Here is a 25,034-nt window from a genome sequence, read left to right as displayed (position 1 = left end):
GGCAAAGCCAGTAACATAATTCACAGTCTACATTGGGACTGAAACCATGATATGCCAAATTCTATAAGTCTTTTGGTGAATAATCCTTTCCATTCCAAAGCAGGGACAATTTTCCTTAGTCATCAGACCATAGCATTCTGAACATTTCCCCTCATTATTAAGTCTAAAAGCTGTAAGGCAGGTGGGCCTAGATCTTGAGAAAAGTACTTAGTTTTTTGTGAAGACTCTGACACTAGTGAGGCCTCTATATGTTCTGCAGGGAAAGGAAGACTGGAGTCTTCCAGCAAGGGGGAGAGGCCACCTCTGCAGGGCAGAGGCTTTAGAGGAACTCCAATATCTGAAACACATCCACACAGATGTGCTAAATGTAATTTTCACTGTCAGACTCTTTCCATATCAGAGTCTTGACTTTTGTACAGGAGAGTTGCTGTGGAGGTCAATGCAGCTTCTTTATTATTATCTTTTTTTCCTCACTGTCAAATTCTTGGTTTAAGTTTTTATGCTATCTTGTCACTAATTGTAGGAGATGAGGATCTTTTTCAGTGCTGCCTCTCTGACATCAACATCATATCCTGAATTGGAAATTGTCTGATCTGAGTCCACTATCTTCATCCTTTAGTTTTTAATGGCATTCAACAATAACAACTTCATAGTGTAATGGTTACCATCGCTTCCCATATCTCTTACCTGCTAGATAATTGCATAAGTAAATGCACATTTTTCACCTCTACCCCATTCCACTCCACTGCAGGTGATTGTTAGTAATTACAATGCTAGGGCACCCTAGTGGTTGATGGACACCCCATCCCAGCAGCAACGGGCTCTTGTTGCCATTTGTCCAGTAGTGATCTGATTCCAGAATCTCATGCCAGAAATTTGCTTCCAAAGGAACACTTCTTGTACCAGATATCTTAGCTTGAGTTCCCCTAGAACCAAATCCTGAGCTAAGGATTGAAGTTCAAGAAGCGTATTTGGGAGGCAAAGGAAGTACTAGTAGAGGAGTCAGGAAATGAGACAGTGAATGGGAATAAATATTCTCTGATCTGAGTTTCCTATTTTGTTTTTGGAGTGGTGGTGTAAGGTTATGTATTCTTTCTGATAATTTGGAAACAAGTCGTTTTTTTCTCTTTTCTAGTGGTTACTTTTAGGATTAAATGCAGCAAACTTCTATTTCTTGAATTATTACTTTAAAGAGTTCATGAGCAGATTGCTATGGTTGGCAACTGAGTGCTAATCCTACTAGAGATCTTTAGGTTTGAGTGTGGAAAAAACACCATCAGAGTAATACCACTTGAGGGGCAATGAAGCCAGGGAATGTGCACATGAGCCAGTCTCTGGTGGAGAGCTGTTCCTGCGGAGTGCTCATTTTCTAGCACTTCAGCTGGCTGGGCAGGTAGAAGAGCAGAAGGAAGAGATATTTTCAATGAAGAAATGCAGATGCTGGTGGTTGAAGTTTGGCCTGATGTGCACTGAAACGATAAGGATGTGGCACTGAGTCTGCTATATTAACAATATAACAAGTGGAAACAGCTCCTAGTTCACCCTTTCCCTAGGGCCTGATGTGTAGCCAAGAGCTGAATTTAAAACTTCCTTCTTCCTAGGTAGTAGTTGGAGGAACCTTTGCATAATGCCCTAGTCATACCCAGTGAATAAGTGACCATGTCTCCTTTTGAATGACTGTGTCTAATTTTAAGACAATTTACGTATCTGATTTAAATAAACTATTGGGAATATTGAGATCAGATATTTTAAACCCATATATCACCTCACTGGCAGCCGCTTCTTAGCTGCATTTCAAAATTTAGATTCTGGACCCTTCTCTGAGCAGAGAAGTGAAGGGCATGTTGACAGTCAAAGCCACCACAATTTAGGACCATAAATAACTTTTGTCTTAGCTGTGCCACTTCATTTTTGAAGCTTTCTGCTTCCACTACTTCTTTTAAAAAACACTTTACTTCACGCTATGACTTTTTCATGTTTGAGACATGAGTAAAGTATGTATACTTCTCCTGATGATTTGAAAATCATATAATTAATTTATACCTTTTGATGTTAACCATTAGCATTGTATATAAGAAACCTCTATTTCTTGAATTATTACCTTAAAATGATATCACTACGAAAAATTTTAATATTAATATATTTATATTTTTTCTCATTTTCCTTCCATAGCCTGATTTTGACAAATTATATTATTGTCCCTAATACTCCTAGTGGCAAATTTTCTGTCTTAGGATATATTTGCTTATAAAATACTGTATTTATCACATTTAAACAGTATTTAATAACTCCCTACACTGGAAGGAGGAGATTGATAGGCTAAAAGTGTGTTTAAAACTCACTCCTCTTTCATTTCAAGTTTGTGTTGATTACATCACTGTATTCTTAGTTGTAGTATTAGTATCCTTGCTGATTATATTCATATTGTCATATCACCATTTCCTATAATGCCCACAGTTTTTCAGTCATGGTTCATCTATAAGAGTATTAACTGTAATGGATGTAGTGTGGAATAATATTTTGTAGAATTTTTAAAACAATTTGAGTTTTTTCCTCTTCAGTTAAGAAAAAAAATGAAGTCCTGACACTTTACCAGAATAAACTGTGAGCTTATTGTTTTATATTTTTCCTTAAGACGTAATTGTATTCTTTAATTCCATTGGCAAAGATCTTCTGATGTTTTAGATAGTATTTTATACATTAAATCTCTCTTCTTCAGAGATACCAATTATTTGTTTGCTACCTCTTCCTTTCTGCCTGATCATTTTCTCTCTAAACACTTTGAAGTTTTAATTTATTTTTAAATTTTATTCTTTAAAATTTTCTCAAACGTCTTCCATGATGGTTTTACACAAGATTTATACTCTTCTGTTTTGTTTAGTGTGACTGACAATTCTCAGATCATTTTCTATCCTGGGCTCAGCCAGCTTACTTCCCATAACTTGATATAATTTTCTTACTTTTTCCAACTCTGCTATTCTACAGAATGGATATTTTCTTTTAAAAGTGTAATAAGGAAGAATTTTCCCGGTTAACTGCTCACTTTTTTCCTACTATTTTCCATATTACTTTTTACTTTTTAGGTTTAATGAATGCCATTTTGTTTTTTGTTTATTCTGTTTTTGTTGTTATCCTAATTGGTTTTAAGAAGAATAACAGATAGACATACTTTTTCCCTGACATCTTTAATCAAAAGTATACAATATAATCTTTTTTTATTTTTGAGGAAAATTAGCCCTGAGCTAACTACTGCCAGTCCTCCTCTTTTTGCTGAGGAAGACTGGCCCTGAGCTAACATCCATGCCCATCTTCCTCTATTTATACATGGGATGCCTACCACAGCATGGCGTGCCAAGCTGTGCCATGTCTGCACCCGGGATCCGAACCAGTGAACCCTGGGCCGCCAAGAAGCAGAACGTGCCAACTTAACCACTGCGCCACTGGGCCGGCCCCACAATATAATCTTAATCGCTAAATATAAGCCATTGTGAACTACAGATTTTTGGAGTTTATTTTCCACTAATTCAACAAATACTCACAGAACACCAATTATTGACAACCTTCTGAGATAGATACTTTGAACTATCAGCCACCTACCAGTAAAATGTTATGTAGGTTGATAAAATGAGATATCAACTCTTCTTGGGATAAACCATAAGGCTCCCAGAGAAGGTGATGACTGAGATACTTCAACCTGTGTCATCAGACTCTACACTTTCTTCTCTCTCCTGTGATCCTTACATGCCAAACAACTTCCTTTCCTCTCCTCCCGCTCCCCTGCTTCTGTTGATCTCCTTAGCACTGCCTGGACTGCCCTTCCTCTTAACTTCAATTTATTTGAATTTTGCTTTTCTTTCCAGACCAATTCCTTCTCTGAACATTTTCGCATCTTTGTCAGCTGACAGTGATTTGGCCTTCCTTGAGTGTCCAGTGACTGTTTCTTTAAAATTTTGCCTAAAGTTAAGAAAACTCTTTTCAGCAGCTCTTTTCAACTGCTGTTTTATTTTTATCTCTAGGTTTTGTCTCCCCAACTATGCAATAGAAATCTAAATGACATTAAGGAGCACTGATTCTGTGCTGGACACTCTACGAAGTACTTTAAATGTATTACTTCATTAAACCTTTCTAACATTTCTGTGAGCTAGAAATCATTTTTCTTTATTCTATAGATTAAGAGAACGAGGCACAGAGAGATTAAAAAACTTCCTCAAAGTGACACAGCCAGTAAGCTGTGGAATTGAGATTTATATTTAGGCAATGTCTCTCCAGAATCCAGGTAGGAAACTACTTCATCCCAGCTCATGCTTGCTGCGTAGTGCATTACTCACCACTGACAGAAAAGAGGGCTCTCTTTTGGCAAAGGATGATCCCAAGAGGGGAAACAGCCAGACTATTTTCTTAGGAATCCTCTTTATTAGAAAAGACACAATTAGGAAATAATACGCAGTCCAAATGCTACCAAGATTGTGTTAGTTTTGTCTCTTTAGGTGTAAACTCTTGAGGTTTTAGTTCTTTGGAGACCTGTCTGTAAATTATTGAAAACTCTCAAGAAAACGTCCCTTATTCTGTGTGGTATGTGAACCAATGTGCAGGTCAAATAGCATCTCTACTCCCAAGCTCTTCAAGATGGGGGATTTGTCTTCTTCACCAAGTATCTGGAAAGTCATGCACCTCAGGAAAGGTTACTACCATGAAAGGAAGTGAATGTTCTATCCCTCCATCTAGAAAGTGATCATTTCCTTTGAAGCAGTAAAGGAGCTATATGAAGGATATCCTTAAAGTGAATGCATTGCATTGGATAATATGAAGCTTTTGATGTATGGTGAAGAATCATCAGGATGAGTTTCAACTTCAGGAATACAATCTCCCCGCCCCAATTTCTCTAAAGAGAAGAGACTTTGGTATTTTGTTCACATCCTTATAAGACAAAACTACTGGTTTATGTGACTTTTCTGAACTGACTTTCCTGTTTATTTGTTTATAATATAGAGATACTGCAGTGTCCATGAGGAATTCTAAAGTCATAGAATGTTTGATATGAAGGGGTATAGAGATCATCCTCCTCATTTTATAGAGGACTCTAATTAACATATATTCAAATAAATAAAAGAAATAAAAGAGAGAAGGAAAGAAAGGATGATTGGTTGGACCAAAACTAAGAGCCGTCTGTATCACTCTTACCCCCACACACCTATACTGGCATATTTGGAAGGGCATAAACAGAACCATTCATGCAACGGATAAAGCTCCTAATAAGCCTATAATAGTCTTTGTGACTGCTGAAGATGTATTCCACATAGCACTATGAAAACTTTTAAGATAATGGTAAGATGATCATAAATTTAACAGATATGGTCACTATTTATATCATTTATCAAGCTCCACCTATTAATTATTATTTAATTCAAGAGTAGTATATAGTTTTCATTTTATTTAAGGAGGACGTTATTTGAAATGATAACAAATATTATTTAAAACCATATTTTTTCCAATAAATTATCCTAGTTATTGATCTTTCCCTAGGAATTTTAAAGATTGATTTTTTTCTGCCTTGACTAATGAGTTAGAAAGTAATATTTTCTTGAACATGTTCCCTGCATAAAGTATTATGCATTTGACATTTTACATATATTATTATTATAATTGATATTGTCTAACAGATTTCAGGATAAGTTCCTTAGAACAAGTTCATATAAAATAGGGAAAATCACATAAAATAATTTTATGCTATTTTGGTGCAACAGATGCTTCATTTCTGCACAATTTTTATGACGAGTTGCTGCGGAACATTTACCAGATCACTTGATCTCAAAGACAGTGCCTTTCCCATGGCATCATATTCTTTTATTGGAGTTGTGTGGTTGGGAGTAATTTCTACCCCCATCTTTTGCTTTGAATCTTTCATTTTATATTCTTGGTTCTTGGTACCTCTTCTGTCTTCAAATCTGTCGTAGGTTAAATCTATGCTTTGTTTCATGGTAACTCTTTATGAATATGAACAGCTATCATTTATTTCTACTAATCTTCAGAATGAATAACCTGTTTATCAATTGTGTACATTATCATTCTCACATCCCATTATAAGTGGGACTAGAGGACAGACTAATAAACACATATATGAATTATATCTTAATAATATTAGAATGGTACTGATCATTCAATAAGAAAAGCAACTCCCCTCTTAGTCTTTCCCAGATGTCTAATGTCAGCACCTGATTATATTATTGGTTTCTACACTATTCCCAGTACAGATATTCCTAAGTGGTTAGATGAAACATGGAGAGTAATTCTTATTATTAAAAAACTTTCTAACTTGAGGGAGTTGTAGATGATGTAGTTGGACACCTCTTCTTACAGGAGAGAGTAGTAAATCCAAAGAGATCAAGGGTGAACTGCCTAAGTTTACACAGGATCTCGGTACAACTTCCAGACCTAATGTCCAGGAATATTGTTTTCCAGTTCAACATTTCAATAACTGTTTGTTATAGACCTTTTAAAATAATATGTTAGTAGCTTAAAATATTATTTTGTAGCTGCTAATAATTGATTTTTATGATAAAAATTCTTTTTCTTTGTTGTAATCAATTACAACAGACAAATGGAAGCTAAGAATCAGACGACAGTGACTGAATTTCTTTTCTTGGAGTTCACAGATCATCTCCCTCAGTAGTTTGTTCTCTTTGTTGTGCTTCTCCTTGTCTATCTTGTGACATTGGGGGGTAGCTTGTGGATGGTTACTCTCATGTGGACTGATCCCAGACTCCACACTACTATGTACTTTTTCCTCAGCCACTTATCATTTATAGACATTTGTTCCTCCTCTTCCATTGCCTCCAAGATGATGTGTGATATCCTTGTGTAGAAAAAAGGCATCTCTTTCATGCATTCTGCTGCACAGATGTGGTTCTCTGGTCTCTTTGTGGCAAATGAGTGTCTCCTGGATTCCATGGCATATGATCAGTATACGGCCATCTGTAAGCCCTTGTTGTATATACTCATTATGACCCAGAGGGTCTGTGTGAAGCTTGTGGAAAACATTATGCCATGGCTCTTACAAGCACAATGACTCATACAATTCTCATTTTTTGCTTATCCTTCTGTGGTCCAAATGTTATCAGTCACTTTTTCTATGAAATTTAACAACTGCTTTCCCTTGCATGTGCAGACACCTGGATTAATAAATTAGTGCTTTTGATCTTGGCTGAAGCTATAAGAGTACTCAGCGGCCTGATCCTCATGGTCTCCTATGTTTGCCTCCTGGTGGCCATCTTGAAGATTCTGAGAGCTGGTAGGAGGTGGAAAGCTTTCTCCACTTGTTCTTCTCACTTGACAGCCATCTCCATCCTTTGGTGGGACTCTTTTCATTATCTATGTTTCTCCTGGCTCTAGTTCCTCCTTCAATATCAATAAAGCAATTTCTCATTTTTATACTATGGTGACCTCAACATTGACCCCTCTCATCTACAGCTTGAGGAAGAGGAATTAAAAGATACATTCAGGAGGAAGTTAGAAAGGAAATATTCTCTGATAGGTGGGTAAAAAAGAACTCTATTTGTGTTGCACCATAGATGTTGGTGCAAAATATACAGCAAAAAAGAACACTGAACTGAAATCAGAATCTGTATGTGAGTTCTGGCTCTGCCAATTCACAGATTTCTTAAAATGAAATAGCGTCTAAATATTTTCCTGTCTTAGTCTCGTTCTCTGTGACGTGATGGGGTTTCAAAATAATATTGAGATGTATTGAGAATACAAATGTGAAAACATACTTAGAAGAAAACTTGGATGCATATTTGTGCAATCATGGGTATGTGAATACTGTTTAATCCAGACAGGAAAATTAAACGGAAAGAACAAAGCACTGTAGCAATATTAAAAGACAAACAATAAAATGAGAGAAAATATTTATGTACATGTGCCAAACAATGAGAAGATATCCCCAATATTCAAAGAATAGTCCAAAATTTACAATCAAAAAGAAAAACTACAGATAAATGGACAAATGAACAGGCTACTCACCAATACAGGAATGCAAATTGTTGAAAATATAGGAAAAATGTTGAACATCATTAGTGATCAAGTAATTAAAATGAACTTAAATGTCATTGAAGTGCCTTTCAATGCTAACGAAACATCATGATGAGGTTTCTATTTGGTTACGTACACTCATTATTTCTTGCTGAGAGTATGAATCACTCCATCTCCAAAAAATGATTTGATAGTTTCCATTAAAATGATGAATTTATATGGCATTCGACCTTGAAAACTCTTTCAGAAATCTAGACTACAGAAATACAAATGCCAATGCATAAGATTATATATATTTCAGCATTAAATGCAGTGGCAAAGAAAAATAAAGGAAATAACTAGAATATCCATTATTACTAGAAAAGTATATTTTTTTCTGTGTAATGTGCAACAAATGAAGAGACTAAATTAGGTAATCATGGACTGACATGATCACTATTATGTGAAAAAAAATCAACTTGAAGATCAACGTGCAGCAGTGAACATTAAGAAAAAGAGTGAAACCTAAATAATGAATAAGACGTACACGTATGCAGGTGCATTAACATAGGGATACCTATAAAGGATACACAACAATCTGTTGACATTGATTACTTCAGGAGGAGCTGCATTGAAAGCAGGAAAGTAGATGTTTTATTCATACACATTTGAATCGCAGTTTATACGTGCCCTCTGGTTCTACTTGAGCTTGAACCAAATGTATCATTTTCATCCTATGATAGATTCCTTCTGCACCTGTCTGACTTTATTTATTGGAGGATCTTAGAGGATCAGCTCATTATAGAAGGTCTGGATGCATACTCACATGATGCCCCTTGTGAAATGTTCTTCCTGTCAGTAGTCTATATTTCTAAAAGAAAAATAGACCAAGTGCTGTTTCTCAAAAGTCATAAGATTCTTTGTTCCAAATGAGAAGGATTTGCTCCTAAAGTTCTGGACATGGATGCATGACACTTAATGCTGGCTGTCTTCTGTGGCATTTGATAAATTGATTGAAGAAATATTCCCCGCTGTGTAATTCGTTGTCTCTGAAATCCAAAGAAGCCTACCAGGACACTATGGTTCATTCTTCATGAATTTTACATTGGAGGGGGTGTTCCAGTATGCTTCTAATCACTTGATCTGTAAAAACTTCCCCAAAGTATCAAGTTCTTGAATATTAGTAGTTTATCTTCCACCTGCTAGAACACATGTGTTTTACCAAGGCTTCCAATGTTCTAGCAGTTGATTGTGGAACATTCTCTTCCAGTATGATTTTAACAATGAAGTGTGGGAAGTGGTGGTTAATGTTTTAAGGGCTCCAGCAGCAATGGGCTCTTGTTGCCATCTGTTTCTAAAGGACCACTTCTTATACCAGCTGTCTTAGCTTGAGTTTTCCCAGAAGAAAACCCTGTGATAAAAATTCAAGTGCAAACAGCTTATTTGGGAAGCAAAGGAAGTACTAGCTGAGGAGTTAGGAAATGAGACAGTGAATGGGAAAAACTACTCTCTGGTATGAGTTCCCTATTTTTATTTTGGGCTTGGTGGTATAAGGACATGTATTACTTTCTAACGTGTTTTTTATCTTTTCTAGTGGATACCTTTGGGATTATATATAGCAAACTTCTATGTCTTGAAGTATTACTTTAGTGTGTTCATGAGCAGATTGCTGCAGTAGGCAACTGAGCGTTAATCCTGCTAGAGATCTCTGGGTGCCAGTGTGAAAAAAAACATGCATTGGATTAATGCCACTTGAGGTGCAGGGAGCCAGGGAATGTCTACATAGGCCAGTCTTTGGTGGAGAGCTCCTCCTGAGAAGTGCTAATTTCCTGTCACTTTTGGCTTGCCAGGCAGGTGGAAGAGCATCAGGAAGATAAAACATCAAGAGAAGAAATGCAGATGTTGGTGGTTGAAGCTTGCGCTGATGTGCACTGAGATGATAAGGATGAGGCATAAACAGAATCTGCTGTATCATTCGGTGTAACCGATGGAAACAGCTTGTAGTTCACACTTTTCCTATTGCCTGATGTCTAGGCAAGAGCTGATTTTAAAACTTCCTTCTTCCTAGGAAGTAATTGGAGAGACAATTTCATCACGCACTGGCCATGCCCAATGAATAAGTGACCATGTCTCCTTTGAATGACTATGTCTATTTAGAAATCTGATTCAAATAAACTTTTGGGGATACTGAGATCAGATATTATAAATCCAGATATCACCTCACTAGCAGCTGCTTCTTAGTTATATTTCACAATTTAGATTCTGGACCCAAAAAGAGTTACTGAGCAGATAAGCGAGGAAGACAATGAGAATCAAAGGGACCAGAAGCTAGGACCACCCTATGGTGCCTAGATATTCCTGTTGTGATTCACATCCTTGGCTAGAAGGAATAAATCTCTCCTTGGTTAGTAGGATTGGCTGGGGAGTAGTATTATTACTTTTTTTGGCAAAATAATGGTAGTAAAATGTAATTACGTGTCTTGAGGGGAAAACTTTAATAAAATTGAAGATTTAAAGCTAATTCTTGAGTCTTTCTGTGAATAAATACACTTTATATACTGTTTTGTATTCTATTCTCTGTCAAATGCTGTATTGTAAATATCTTTCATTTGGTTAAAGGCATGTGTAGGCTTTTAAAATTACACAAATGAAAGCTTATTATAGGGGCCGGCATTGTGGTGCAGCAAAGTGGGCACGTTCCACTTCTTGGCGGCCCGGGGTTGGCTGGTTTGGATCCCCAGTGCAGACATGGCACTGTTTGGCACTCCATGCTGTGGTAGGCATCCCACATACAAAGTAGAGGAAGATGGGCACGGATGTTAGCTCAGGGCCAGTCTTCGTCAGCAAACAGAGGAGGATTGCCAGCAGTTAACTCAGGGCTAATCTTCCTCAAAAAAAAAGTGTTAAGCATTTTACATAGTTTATTAATAAGATAGAAATTACCTGTCAGAATTTACGCCTTCAAAAATTTCATAAACATTATGGAAAATTAGGGAAAATAATTTTATTATGCTGATCAACAAAATATATTTATACATTCATAGATGTGATAGGTAAAAATTATCTGGAGACAAAATCGCTCAGTTTACAGTGGCTACTTATTTTTCTACATGATTTCTATGGAAAGTTGTTGTGCAATATTTTACGGATTAATTAACCTCAGAGGAAGGACAGGTTAATACGTTCCAAAGCATTATATTATTTTATTTGCATTACATAGCTGGTGGAATTTTCTTCACTTCATTTAACACCAATCTTGAATCCTCTGTTCTTATTTCTTTGTGCCTCTTCTGTTTTCAGGATGATCAAAGAGTAAACAAATTTAGTCTCTTGTTTACAGCGCAGTCCCTTATAAGCATAAGTATGACTATCATGTGTTACTACATAATCTCCATGCTAAATATCTTTCTGACATTTGTATTCATTTCCCTTTTTAAACCGTTCATAAGGGGAATAGATTAGTATAAACAGATATGAATGTTGTTCTGACATCCTAATGGTTACATCTGTCCCATCAGGACAGGAACAGAAAGAGCTTTATTTCTATTTTGTTTAGCCTATCTCAAATGTCTATCATCGGGATCTGAATTTCTCATCATTTCTTACAATATCACTGGGAACCATATTCCTGGGTGGGTATTATTATACAGTCAAGCAATAAGATGAAATACAAGACTGAATCTCATTTCAATTTTAGAAGTCAAGGGAGTTTAAGATCTTATAGTTGGACTCCTTTGTGGGTGGCAGGGAGTACTGAATCCAAAAACATCAAGTTTACATGAAATCTGTGCATAACTGACAGAAACTAGTACCCAGAAAACTGTTGACCAGACCAATATTATTTCCTAACAGATAAAAACACTTATAAGTAGTTTAAAAGACTATTTTGTAAATGCCAATTAATTTCTAAAAAATAAAATTATTTTCAGGCCAGCCTGGTGGTGTAGTGGCGAACTTTGCGAACTCCACTCTGGTGACCCAGGGCTTGCTGATTTGGATCCTGGGTGCGGACCTATGCACCACCTATCAAGCCATGCTGTGGCAGGTGTCCCACATATAAAGTAGAGGAAGATGGGCACAGATGTTAGCTCAGAGCCAATCTTCCAAAAAATAAATAAATAAATAAAGTTATTTTTTATTTCCTGTAGCAGATTACAACAGAACAATGGAACATAAGAATCAGACAATAGTGTCTGAATTTCTTTTCTTGAGCCTCATAGATCATTTCCCTCAGCAGATTGTTGTTTTTGTCACTCTTCTCCTTGTCTATCTTGCCACACTTTGGGGGGTAATTAGGCGATGATCACTCTCATGTAGGTTCATCCCAGACTTCACATTCCTATGTACTTTTTCCTTAGCCACTTTGTAGATATTTGTTCCTCCTCTTCCATTACCCTCAAGAATGTGTGCTATTTTTGTGGGTGAAAAAATGCTTCTATTTCATGGGTTGTGCTGCACAGATGTGGTTCTCTGGTCTCTTTGTGGCAACTGAGTGTTTCTTCCTGGCTTCCATGGCATATGATCAGCAGTTTACATCTGTAAACTGATGTTGTATCCCAAATGGTCTGTAAACTGTAATCTGTAAACTGATGTTATATCCCAAATGGTCTATGTGCAGCTGGTGGTAGGACCTTATGCCATGGCTCTTAAATGCATCATGATTTTTATGTCATTGACTTTTTGCTTACCCTTCTGTGGTCCAAATATCATTAATCACTTTTTCTGTGATATTTCACCACTACTTACTCTTGCATGTGCAGACACCTTGATGATTAAATTTATGCTTTTCTTTTGGGTCTGGATCTGTAGTGTTCTGATCACTATGTTCTCCTAGGCTTTTACCCTCGTGACCATCTTGAAAGTCAAGAAAGCTGATGGGAGGTGGAAAGCTTCCTTCACTTGTTCTTCTCACCTGGTCACAGTCTCCATCCTATATGGGACTGCTTTCTTTATCCATGTTCAGCTTTGCTCAGGTTTGTCCCTGGGTATCAATAAAGTGATTTCTCTATTTTATACGACGGTAATCCTGATGTTGAACACTCCCACCCATAGCTTGAGGAACCAGGAGGTGAAAAATGCATTTAAGAGTAAGTTTGAAAGGAAAAAATTTTATAGAGGGCAGATAAAATAGAATTGTAAGTGTGCTGCACCACAGATGTTGATTCAGAAATCTGTGGTAAAAAGAATACTGGACAGGAGGCCGGTCCTGTGGCCCAGTGGTTAAGTTAGTGTGCTCCGCTGCGGGGGCCCAGAGTTTCCCTGGTTCAGATGCTGGGTGTGGACATGGCATTGCTCCTCAGGCCACGTTGAGGTGGTGTCCCACATGCCACAACTAGAAGGACCAGCTACTAAGATGTATAACTATGTACTGGGGGGATTTGGGGAAATAAAGCAAAAAAAAAAAAAAATTGGCAACAGTTGTTAGCTCAGGTGTCAATCTTAAAAAAAAAAAAAAGAATACTGGACAGACAATTTGAAACTCTGTTTAATTCCTGGGTATGCCATTTACCAGGTCACTGATATACTGGAAGTTTTGTTTGCAGTATATAATACATGGAAACTTCATTTATGACAAGAGTGACACTACAGGGTAGTGGAGAAAGAAAGGATTTTAAAAAATGTTGTTGGATCCATTGGATATGTACTGGAAAAAGACATGGAATTTTACCCCCATCTCACTATACACACTAAAATCATTTCCAGATGATTTTGAGATGAGGACGAAAAAGACAAGGAATTAAAACATCTAGAAGATAATATAGGAGAATATCTTTATGACACATTGTTGAAACTTTTTAAAATATAGGGTACAAAAATACAAAACATGAAGGGAAGTATTGATTTCCTGAACTACGTTAAAATGGAGAACTTTAGATTTACCCTTAAGAGCATAAGGAGGTAAGGGACAGCTAGGGAAAATGTATTTACAATGCATATAACCGACATATCTGGAATATACGAATAACTATGGTAATTTTTAAAAAAAGACAAACAATCCAGTGAAAAAATGTGGGTAGGAGACTTGAGTATGCAATTCAGAAAAGTGGTAACGCAAATGGTCTGTAAATACTTTGTTTGTTCAATCTCACCAGAAATCAGGGAAATGGCAGTAAAGGCACAATGGGATGTCATTATATACTTACCAAGATGGCTAAAATGACAAATATTGAGTCATTCACTTATGGAAGTCTAAGTTATGGGTTTTGGAAAATGTCCTGAGTTATCCATTAACAGAAACATATATGTACACTTTAACGAAGAAATTTTACTATCAGATATTTCCCAAGAAAAAAGCATGCTCATAAACACTGAAAGGCATGGAGTTCTTTGAAGGTTCATTGATGAAAAATTCACAGAAGTTAAAAACTGGTAACAACTCAAATGCCCACCAACAAAGGAATGGATAAATCATTTGTGGAATATCAATATAATGGAATACTAACAGCAATAAAATATATGAACTAGAGATTTATTCAACAAAAGATTCATTTCACAAACATAATATGGATGGTGGAGACATTCTATTTCCTTACTTGCATCGTGGTTTACTTTGTCATAATTCACTGAGTGGTACACTTAAGATTTGCGCACTTTTCTGTGCACAAATAAATAAAATCAATAAAAGTTTAAAAATGTAGCATCAATAAAAGCTTAAAAGTGTAGCACCGGACTTGCATTTGTCAGTGAAACCTCTCTCAAATTTCATGCAAAAACCTGTATGAATATTATGGAAATTCTTCACACATTCTGACTCAGTGATTTTCTTGTCAGTATTAGAAAAAGAAGACAAACTATCACAATTCCAAATAGGCTATGCTTCTGGCAGATCCTCTACTATAATGTACTTTACCTGAGCAGTTGCCAAAATTTTGTGGTACTTCTTGTGGGGAAAACTCAGCAGTTGTAACATTTTCGCACTAAAGTTTACTCTTTAAATATTTCTTTGTTGAGAAGAAGGTAAGAAATAAAGAATTTACCCAGTCAAATGCAGAAAACAAGCAAGTTGATCCCAGTGGATTTTTAAAGTGTTCAAAGACCGCAAGAACATTTTAATTTACTTACCTCCCAACAATAACATTCCCGAAGTATCACATACGTTAGGGACATGAATTTTCCCAGGAAAAAAAAAATGATGTAACTACTTCTTGAAACTTTAATGCACATGAAAATAATAATTTATTTCAGAGTGGAATCTTACTAGCTCCTTGGAAAGAAAACTAAGAATAAAACCAAGTGAGTCCTAGAAAGCAGAGGCACACACAGGTAGGGGTGGGAAGATGGAGATGCTGAAAAAGAGTACAATTTATACACCATTTTAGTTTTAATTCTCTAAAGAAGGAAATAATTCATTGGAATATAAGTTTAGATCATTTTTTATCTATTTCTGCCCCTGTGTTTACTCTTTAAGAAGTTCAAAATGAGTTAAATGGATTTATGGGAAGATGAAAATGACTGGCATTTAAGATGTGTTTATTTGGTACACAGAGTAATAACAACTGTCAGATCATAACTGGTTAGAATGCTTCACCAATCTAATGTAAAACCTTGTTGACTATGCCCTGAACAGGAGAGAAGCTGGGCCACTCACTCCAGTTTTAGTGCCATCTGTATAGCATGTTGCATTGGGTTATGGGCATCACGCTCAAAGCATAGGATATGAAGATTAATGAGGGAATTATAAATGAGAGCACAATTTGCAGATGTTTGAAAGCCCTTGTACTTGCCTAAACTTGGACTCTATTCAGGATTTCTCTGGAAATTCATTACTATCTTTGTAATCAAGTCCTTAACTGTTAAATTTCATTTGGAATTTGACTGATTCTGTATTCCAGAAACAGCATGCAGGATTGGCTGGGACATGGAAAGGTCTAAGCTTCCCTCTTGGGAGAGTGACATTGTTGAACGGATAGAGACTCTGTAGTCAGACAAGGAAGTGTCTTACTCTTGAATAACCTTTAGGAGATGCTAGCTCTGGGACTTTAGACACCACCTTTCACATTTACAGTCTCAGTTGCCTGCTCTGTCAAGTGGAGATGACAAAATGTTTCTTACCTAGGCTTGGGTGGAAAACGGATGGGCTGACATTTGCAAAGCACTTGGGGCAGAGTCTGGTAAATCTCAAATACTCTACAGATGCTTTTCCTTGTCCAATTTTCATTGTGGCCTCAAATGTATCATATCATGAAACCAATCATGCACTTTAACGCTGCATGGCAGAAAGTGGTTGCGTATTTTCCATCATCTCCGTGGTCTTGTGGTCAGATATCTTGGAAGCTGAGTTTTCTTATTTATAAAAAGTGAAGTAGGGTCTAGAGTTCATTCAGTTTCTTAGAACTTTAGAAATCTACAACTCCAAATGCATAACTTACAGTTGTTTCTCACTTACTCCCTACTAGTCTTCACACATCTCTTACCTCTTGTTCCTATTCCAGATTGCTTGTAATTATTTTCTTTTCTTCTCTCTGTTTTTTATTTGCTGAAATACCTTAAGGAATCGCTTAAGATTATTGTTACTTTTTGTTTTATTTTAGATTATTTTTAATTATAAAGGTAATTTATGTATACTTTCTCCTTGTAACAAATACTTATATTTGCAGGTAAAATTAGGGTCTTATTTGATTACCCACCCACACACCAGCTCCCTCCCTCTCTGTTCTCAGAGATGACGACTGCTAATTTGGTATATATTCTTCCAGATTCTGTTATTTTATTTACACACACACACACTTAAATAATTATAATTAAAGAAAATATTGAGGTTTAAAAAATATTCCTAATATCATACTGTACACATTATTTTGTGACTTGTTTCTCCTACATATATCTTGGAAAATTAACCATGTTTGTACATATACAACTACCTAATTTTTAAACTTCTGTACAGCATTCCAATAGAATGGCTATACCAAAGTGTATTCTGCTGTTATTCTTTCAGAGAATATCCCTGTGGGTTCCAGTTTTTTGTCATTTTAAACAATACTGTACTGGACATCATTGTTTTTTCCTTGTGTGTTTCCTCGGGGTAGATACTAAGTAATGGAATTTCTGGGTCACCAGGTATGTACTTTTTAAAAAAAATTCAAGAGAGCGAAAAATTGCCGTCCAGGGCCCAGCCCCCTGTGGTATGAGTGATCACCATGTTCTCTCACCGCCTAATTGGTATTTTATATTTTCACAGTTCTCAATATTTTGTCAGTTTGATGGGTGAAAATAGTATATCATGTTTCAATTTGATTGCCATGAATATTAGGGAGATTAAGCATTTTCTCCTTTATTGGGACATTGAATGCATTTTCTTGTAGCATGCCATTATAAACCTTCTTCCTATTATTACAATGATATTTGCTAGTTTAATTGATGATTTCTGGTAGTTCTTTGTGTGTCTTGCTTTTAATCTTTGTAATATATGTTCTAATACTTTTCCCAATCTGTGTGCTTTATTGTACTCAGAGTGTATGTTCATTAAAATCACATAGTAAAATTTATCAACATTTTCTTCATGTGATTTTTTTTTTTCAGGAAGATTAGCCCTGAGCTAACTATCTCTTAGCCTTTTTCCTATTCCAGTCTTCACTTTTTGCTGAGGAACACTAGTCCTGAGCTAACATCCATGCCCCATCTTCCTCTATTTTATAAGTAGGATGCCTACCACAGCATGGCTTTTTGCCAAGCAGTGTCCTGTCCGCACCCAGGATCCGAACCAGCGGACCCTGGGCTGTGGAGAAACGGAGCATGCGCACTTAACTGCTGTGCCACCAAGCCGGCCCCTCTTAATGTGATTTTTATGTTCTGTTTAAGAAGATTATCCATATTACAAAATCACAATACTATTTTCTTGTCATATATTTACAGTTAGGATGTCTTTTAGTTAAAGTGATATGGGGTAGAATTTTAGTACTATTTATTTTTTCAAATGGTCATCCAAATATTGTATCACTTTTTTAATGAGTGATTCATATTTACTTTCCTGATTTGAAATAAAACATTTATTCATACTCAATTGACATGTATACCTAGATCTGCTTATGTTTTTCTAGGTTTTCTGTTCTTTTCTATTCACTTCTTTGTCTACTTCAGTAACACCATTCTGTTTTAATTGTGATAGCTTTATATCAGTGTTGATACGTGGGATAGCACCTCCCTTTTCTTTGTTTTTCTTTTTGAAAATTGTCTTGGCTACTTTTGAATATTTTTCTCTTCCATAAATTTTAAATCAGATTGTTTCATTGAAAATTTTTTAGATATCGGTTGGAATTTCATTAAATTCACCAACAAAATTAGTGAGTGCCCTAGCCCAATCAGCCTTAGGTAACCTGTAGCAAGTGTAAGTCTGACCAATCAGCTATATTGATTCATTGCAATGAGGGAGACTACAAACCCCAGGAACAATGGGGATCTCATAGAACAAAGGAAAAATAGAGTTATTAGAGGACTTTGAGAAAGACAGAGTTTAGGTGAAATTTAAGTCAAGAAAAATTTTGATAAAGTCAAAGCAAAGCAAGGCTGTATGTAAAGGGGCAACATCATGGCAAGTCTAAACTATAAAGCAGGCAAAGAGTCATTTCCTTGGAAACTACCAAGTTAAAATAGATGTGGAATGTTGTATTTGGAAATTCCTCATGTGGAGCTCTGTACCTATATTGGAAATGAGACTGCTTCATTATGTCAAAATGGCTTAGATCTTCCAGGCCAGAGTGGGCTGTTATCTTGCTCATATAATTTCAAACAAAAATTTTAGATAGCGTATAACTTCATAAAATAAAGTTTCTTGTTGAGTAAAAAAGCTGTTACTCAAAGGAAGGTCTGTGACATCACTTAAGGCTGCAACTTATCTGTGGGAGGAATATTGTTTCCTGTTCAGTTCACAGTTGGCTTATCTGTGTCTGCTATTGCAAAGTGAAGAATGGACACACAGGTTCTTACTCCCCAAGTCTGACCTAAGTTTTACTTTCTCAGGAGGAAATGAATCTTTGTAATTATGTATTTTGACTCAATTATACATAAAAACACACAAATTATATTTTTCTCTGATTTAGGCATTTATTCCTTTGCCTCAGTAGACTTCCATAACACATTTTTCTTTACGAAAATCTTGATAATTCCTTGTTAGGCTTATTTATGGTTATTTTATCAATTTTTGTTAATGAATATGAGTTTTTTCATTATAATTTGTGATTGTTATTGATTTTTTACATTGATCTTCTATTCTATAACTTTGTTGAACACTTTCATTTTTTCTAAAAAATTATCTTATCAATTGACTCTTGTCCATTTTGTTTGTCTGTTTCAATGTATGTATGTTTGCCTACAATGAGAGTATTTTCTTCCCTCTTTTTTCTATAATTCTTATATCTTTTTTTTTTATGTTCTAGTTCTTTGGCTGTGCTCTCCAGTATAATGTTAACCAATATAAATTATAAGCATCTCAATATAGTTTCTGCTTACAGTGTGAATGTGTCTAGTGATTTACACTGCACACATATATTCTTTGGAAAGGTCAGGAAGGTGTTTTGTTTGTTTCTTTGTTTTTGATGTTTTTTGTTTTTTTTTTTTACCAAGTTAAATAGCTCCTTTATATCTTCAGTTTGGAAAGTTTTTTCTTTTGTTTTTGAAAGCAGCATTTTATCAAATTCTTTTAAAAATTCTCTTGAAATAATAATAATGTTTTGAATTTTAATCTGTAAATGTGGTAGATAATTTTATAGGTTTTCTAATGTTCATCAATTTGTCAGTAAATCCTAATTTTCTCTTTAAAACATTTAAGCCATATTGCTGTTTAGAATTGTATTATATTTGATTAGCATTTTATTTAGGCTTTCTTTTTACACCAATGTTCCTAAATTGAACCTGTAGTTTCATCGTTTGTGTACTATGTTTTCCTTTTAAGAAATGTAAAGTTGTATGCACTACCAATTTTCAGGTTTTCTCACTATCGAGACCCAAACCAACCAATGGCTGATGAAAACTATACAAGGATCACAGAGTTTATTTTCAAAGGCTTAAAGTACCATCCTCAGATGCAAGTCTTTCTTTTCTTGCTCTTTCTGCTTTTTCACCTTGTTACCATGACAGGAAACTTGGGCATGATTATTCTCATCTGGATCGATTCCCGCCTTCACACTCCTATGTACTTTTTCCTCAGTCACCTGTCCTTTGTGGACATCTGCTTTTCATCACTTGTGAGCCCCAAGATGCTCACTGACTTCTTTGCTGAAAGGAAAGCCATCTCTTTCCTGGGATGTGCCTTGCAGCAGTGGTTCTTCGGGTTCTTTGAGGCTATTGAGTGCCTCCTCCTGGCATTCGTGGCCTATGACTGCTACATGGCCATCTGTAAACCATTATTGTATTCAATTGCCATGTCCCAGAGACTCTGCATAGAGCTGGTGGCTGGACCCTATACCTTTGGGTTCCTAAACACCATGACTCACACAATGGTTGCTTTTCAACTTCCCTTTTGTCACTCCAACATTATCAATCATTTCTTCTATGACATTATCTCTCTTCTTTCTCTAGTATGTGCTGACATCTGGATCAATAAAATGTTAGTTTTCACTGTGGCTGGTGCTGTACTAATCATTAGTAGCCTGACCATTATTATCTCCTATTTTTACATCCTTACTGTCATCCTGAGGATCTGCTCTACTGATGGGAGGCACAAAGCCTTTTCCACCTGCTCTTCTGATCTCACAGTTGTTTCTATCTCATATGGGATTCTCTCCTTTATCTATGTGAGGCCAGGTTCAATTTTTTCTCTGGACATCAATAAAATTTTGTTAGTGTTCTACACAGCTGTAATCCCCATGTTGAATCCTCTCATCTATAGTTTGAGAAATAAAGAAGTAAAAGCTGCCATACACAGGGCAGTCACCAAGAGGCAGTTTTGCATCAGAAGTTAAATTCCCATCTAAAGTAAATAGATAAAAAGAAAAGCTTCCAGACATGGCTAGACTACCTGGTCATCATCCAAAGATGCTAAATAATTGGCAGAATTTGGGGAATGGCATATATCCGTCCTTCTATAAGATTTTTACTTTAGAACATACTTTTTTTAAAAAGCTGCATTTCATCATGTCCCTATAGAGGATAAAAATTCCCAGTCACCCACAGAGTAAGAGAAATTCTGCTTCCTCATACACCTTCATTACTGGAAATATGATACAATCCAATAAATGTTTGAACTACCTAGCGACTATCAGCCAGTTGTACCACAGTAAATGTCCAGACCACGTGAGGTACATTGGAACAAGATAAATGTTCCCTGAACTCCTAAATACAGAATTAAAAATACCAAACAGGCCAATTACTTGGCTTAGAAATGACTTTTTGTGTAACCATGTGAGGAAGATTGGCTCTAAGCTATCTATGACAATCTTCCTCTATTTTATGTGGGATACCATCACAGTACGGCTTGCTGAGTAGTGCTAGGTCCACATCAGAGATCCGAACCATGAATCCTGGGCCACTGAAGTGGAGCACGTGAACTTAATCACTATGCCACTGTGATGGCCCCAGAAATGATTTTTTTTTAACTAAAGGAATCTCCCATATCATGTTTCTTTTAATATTGTTTATACCTATTTTCCTTATTCTTGTCTTCTAAAAATATGATGCCATGATAGTCACAGAAAAGAAGAATATGGACAAGCAAATGAAGAACATTAACAAAAGAATGCCATATTTTTATTTTTCCACTAAATGACAAACCCTGCTAATAATTTCCAGATGCCTTTCAACATGTTTGACTCTTAAGTTGTTCCAACTATTACATGATTAATTGATATTCAATTTTTCCCAATTTTTTCAGATAAAAATATATATGGATAGCTTACCACAGAAATTAGAAATGAAATGCAAATCTGAATTAGGAATGACAAAACTTCTAAAATGTTAGACAACAGGCCATGCCTATAAACTAAAATGGAGAAAATTTATATCATATTTTCATTAGTCTTTTCCAAATTAAAAAAGTAATAAAACAGAGTAATGTTAAAAAATATTTCAACACCTTTTTGCCCCTCAGAAAACATTTTGAAGAATTCAACCGGAATTATAATTATCTTCAGAGAAGATCAAATGATTTTTGAAAAGCATTTATTTGCTACAAAATAGAGTCTGTAGGCATTTTAGTTCTGATAGCTGGTCATGACCTAAAAATGTAGAATTTATCTCTATATTGTAGAAACATCTACACCTGAGTAGAAAAAGGACAGTGGGACATGCTTGAGGAGTGACACAGGGAGATACTAGGGTGTATACCTAGAGGCTCAAGCTTCTGCACAAATAAATTTCACCATGGGTTTGCTGGATGAGGAAATGCTTTCTTGGTAGATATTGATGGAATGACATTGTCACAATCATGCCTCCTTACTCCAGGGATAGTTGAACCTGCTTTGAATAGTGCAATTATTCTAAGTCTAGTACATTACAGGGACTGATCATAGAGTGGTTTGAGTTCAGACGAAGCTAGCAGGCTGTGAAGGGAAGTGGATACCACAACATGGAGATGGTATATAGGCTGGGGATAGTCACGGTTTCAATGATGAAATTCTCTTAAACAGAAAGAGTCATGGTCTAGAAAGCCAGAGATAGAAATAGTGCCAATAGGATGTTATTAAGAGGATTCAGATGTTAGTTCAGAATTTCTTTCTATTTAATTTTTATCAATTATTTATTGTGGAAACAATTAATTAGATGGAGGATGGGATGAACAATTTCAGATGTGTGTGTATTTGCAGCTAATAGTAAAATAAGATGACTTCTCTTTCTCTTCCTGAAAGGAAAACTGTCAAAGTTTTGGGCTCTGCTTTACAGCAGAGGTTCTTTGGATTTCAGTGGCTGATAAGTGGTTCTCTTGTCATCCATGATAGATACATGTCTTCTGGAATCCAGAACTCTATTTAGTTGCCATGTTACACAGACTCTGCACAGGATAGTGACACCATTAGTATATGTCATGACAGTTGTTGATTTCCAATTCTTCTTCAGTATCATTAAGAGACACCTCCTTACTATTTGCTATCAAATATTCTGACCGCTCATCCAAAACATTTTTACTTTAAAATAGTTTTATTATGGAATTTTTAAATGCATTGAATAGTAGGCTAGTATAATGAACACTCACATTCCAAACATTCAGATTGTTACTCTTTAATTGTGTCTAGAGTTATAGCACACTTTGTGGCCTAACCATCTGGATATTCTCTATTTACTTCTTGCTTGCTCTCTGAGAATCCATTCCACTGTTGGAGGGCATATAATTCTCCTCTTGCTTCTATCATAAATGACCTCTAGGCTGGATGGGAATAGCTTCTATATCTGTTTCTTAGTCCTGAAAGTTTTCCTGGATTTACCTAAAGGAATGAAGCCTCTGACACTAAGTCTCATCAAGTCTAAGAGAATCCCTAGAAAGGGATTTTTTGTCAAGGCTTAAATTCATACTCAGTCTAGGCAATGGAAAAATGAAAGAAATTCCATGCAAAGCAAACACACAGGTAATGTTCCTATGATTCTAGGCCACTTTGTAATGTTTCTGAATGAACGGGCAAACAAATGACCTCCTGATCAGGATTTACGTTTCTACCATTTTGGATACCATTTTTGTTCCCTCCTTTGACTGGAAAAGAGAAATAAAAGTTCAAACCTCATGCTCAGCAAGTCAAATTCTGCTTCCAGGAGATGGTCTTTGTCTTGACTTTGACCCACATACATCCCCTCGAGGTCCCATTATTGGATCTCCTCACCCAAAGAAGGCTCTTGAACAATCCCCTTGTTTTTTCTTCCCTCTCGTTGAGTTTTTTGGAAGTGAAGGTTCTAATTTCTAACTTTAATGCTATAGGGTACAATCATAAATCTGATCTCTTTATCTATGATTTTTGACTAGGAAAAATATGTAACATTAAAAACAAAGCCCCAAACCAAAAAACCTTTTTCACTCAAGTTATTGCGATCCAGATAGCTTGGGTTCAGCCTGGGGCCCAGAGGGAGCTTTGTGAGCCCATGTTCTCTCTGGGATGAGTCAGTGACACTAGGCACATCAGACAAAATCTGGCAGAAGAAAAGTTATGCAGGGGTGTGGCCAGGGAATTCATTCACAGTCATCCAGTGGCCACTCTGAGTCTCAACAATAATTGATTCAAATCACAGTCCAGCATCTCCCTTCTATTCTCCATTCGATCAAATTGACCCTTGAAGCCCTTGGGAGCTGTTACTAATGAGAGAAATAATGTTGGTCACACAGTCTTACATTTTGCTCATCTTGAAATATTGGGAAATACCATCAGGATAAGGTATACATTATTTTAAGTCTCACTCTAAGAAGGAAAGATTTATACGCAACTTAAGAAAGAGTTACTGGTCAAGAAAGGGAATTGAGAATTGACTATAAGCCCCTGTACATCTAAAATCTCTCTTTTTGAAACTTATTTTATAGAGGTCATATTGGTTTATAACAGTCTGTAATTTCAGTTGTACATTATTATATACCAATTTCTGTATAGGCTGCATCTTGCTCACTCATAATAGTCCAGTTTTTATCCATCATCATATGTATGTGGTCCTTTACTCCTTTTGCTCTCCATCTCTACCCCATTCCCCTCTGGTAACCAATAATCTGTTCTTTTTATCCATGTTTGTTTATCTTCCACATATGAGTGAAATTATGTGGTCTTTGTTTTTCTCTGTCTTGCTTATTTAGCTTAGCATAATACCCTCAAGGTGCATCCATGTTGTTGCAAATAGGAAAATTTTGTCTTTTTATTGCAGAGTAGTATTCCATTGTACATATATAACACATCTTCTTTATCCATTCATCAATTGATGGGTGCTTGGCTTATCCACATCTTGGCTATTATAAATAATGCTACAATAGACATAGGGGTGCATAAATCTCTCTGTATTGTTGATTTCAACCTCTTTGGGAAAATACCACGTAGTGGGATAGCTGGGTCATAGGATATTTCTGTCTTTAATTTTTTGAGAAATCTCCATGCTGTTTTCCATAGTGGTTGCACAGGTTTGCATTCCTATCA

At 36.1% G+C, this 25,034-nt stretch overlaps 1 protein-coding gene and 1 pseudogene across 1 annotated transcript; both read left to right on the top strand.

Annotated features, from left to right (window-relative positions):
• The first annotated feature begins 6,598 nt into the window (after positions 1 to 6,598).
• On the top strand, positions 6,599 to 7,539 carry LOC139040886 (olfactory receptor 5G3-like; annotated as a pseudogene).
• A 12,419-nt stretch (positions 7,540 to 19,958) lies between these two features.
• LOC139040885 (olfactory receptor 5G9-like) lies at positions 19,959 to 20,903 on the top strand. Its single transcript, XM_070488605.1, has one exon. It carries the CDS (start codon positions 19,959 to 19,961, stop codon positions 20,901 to 20,903), a length of 945 nt encoding a protein of 314 aa, XP_070344706.1.
• Positions 20,904 to 25,034: the final 4,131 nt, after the last annotated feature.

The sequence above is a fragment of the Equus asinus genome, chromosome 17 (genome assembly GCF_041296235.1).
Source record: "Equus asinus isolate D_3611 breed Donkey chromosome 17, EquAss-T2T_v2, whole genome shotgun sequence".
NCBI lineage: Eukaryota > Metazoa > Chordata > Mammalia > Perissodactyla > Equidae > Equus > Equus asinus.
This window is presented reverse-complemented; position numbering and strand designations above follow the sequence as displayed.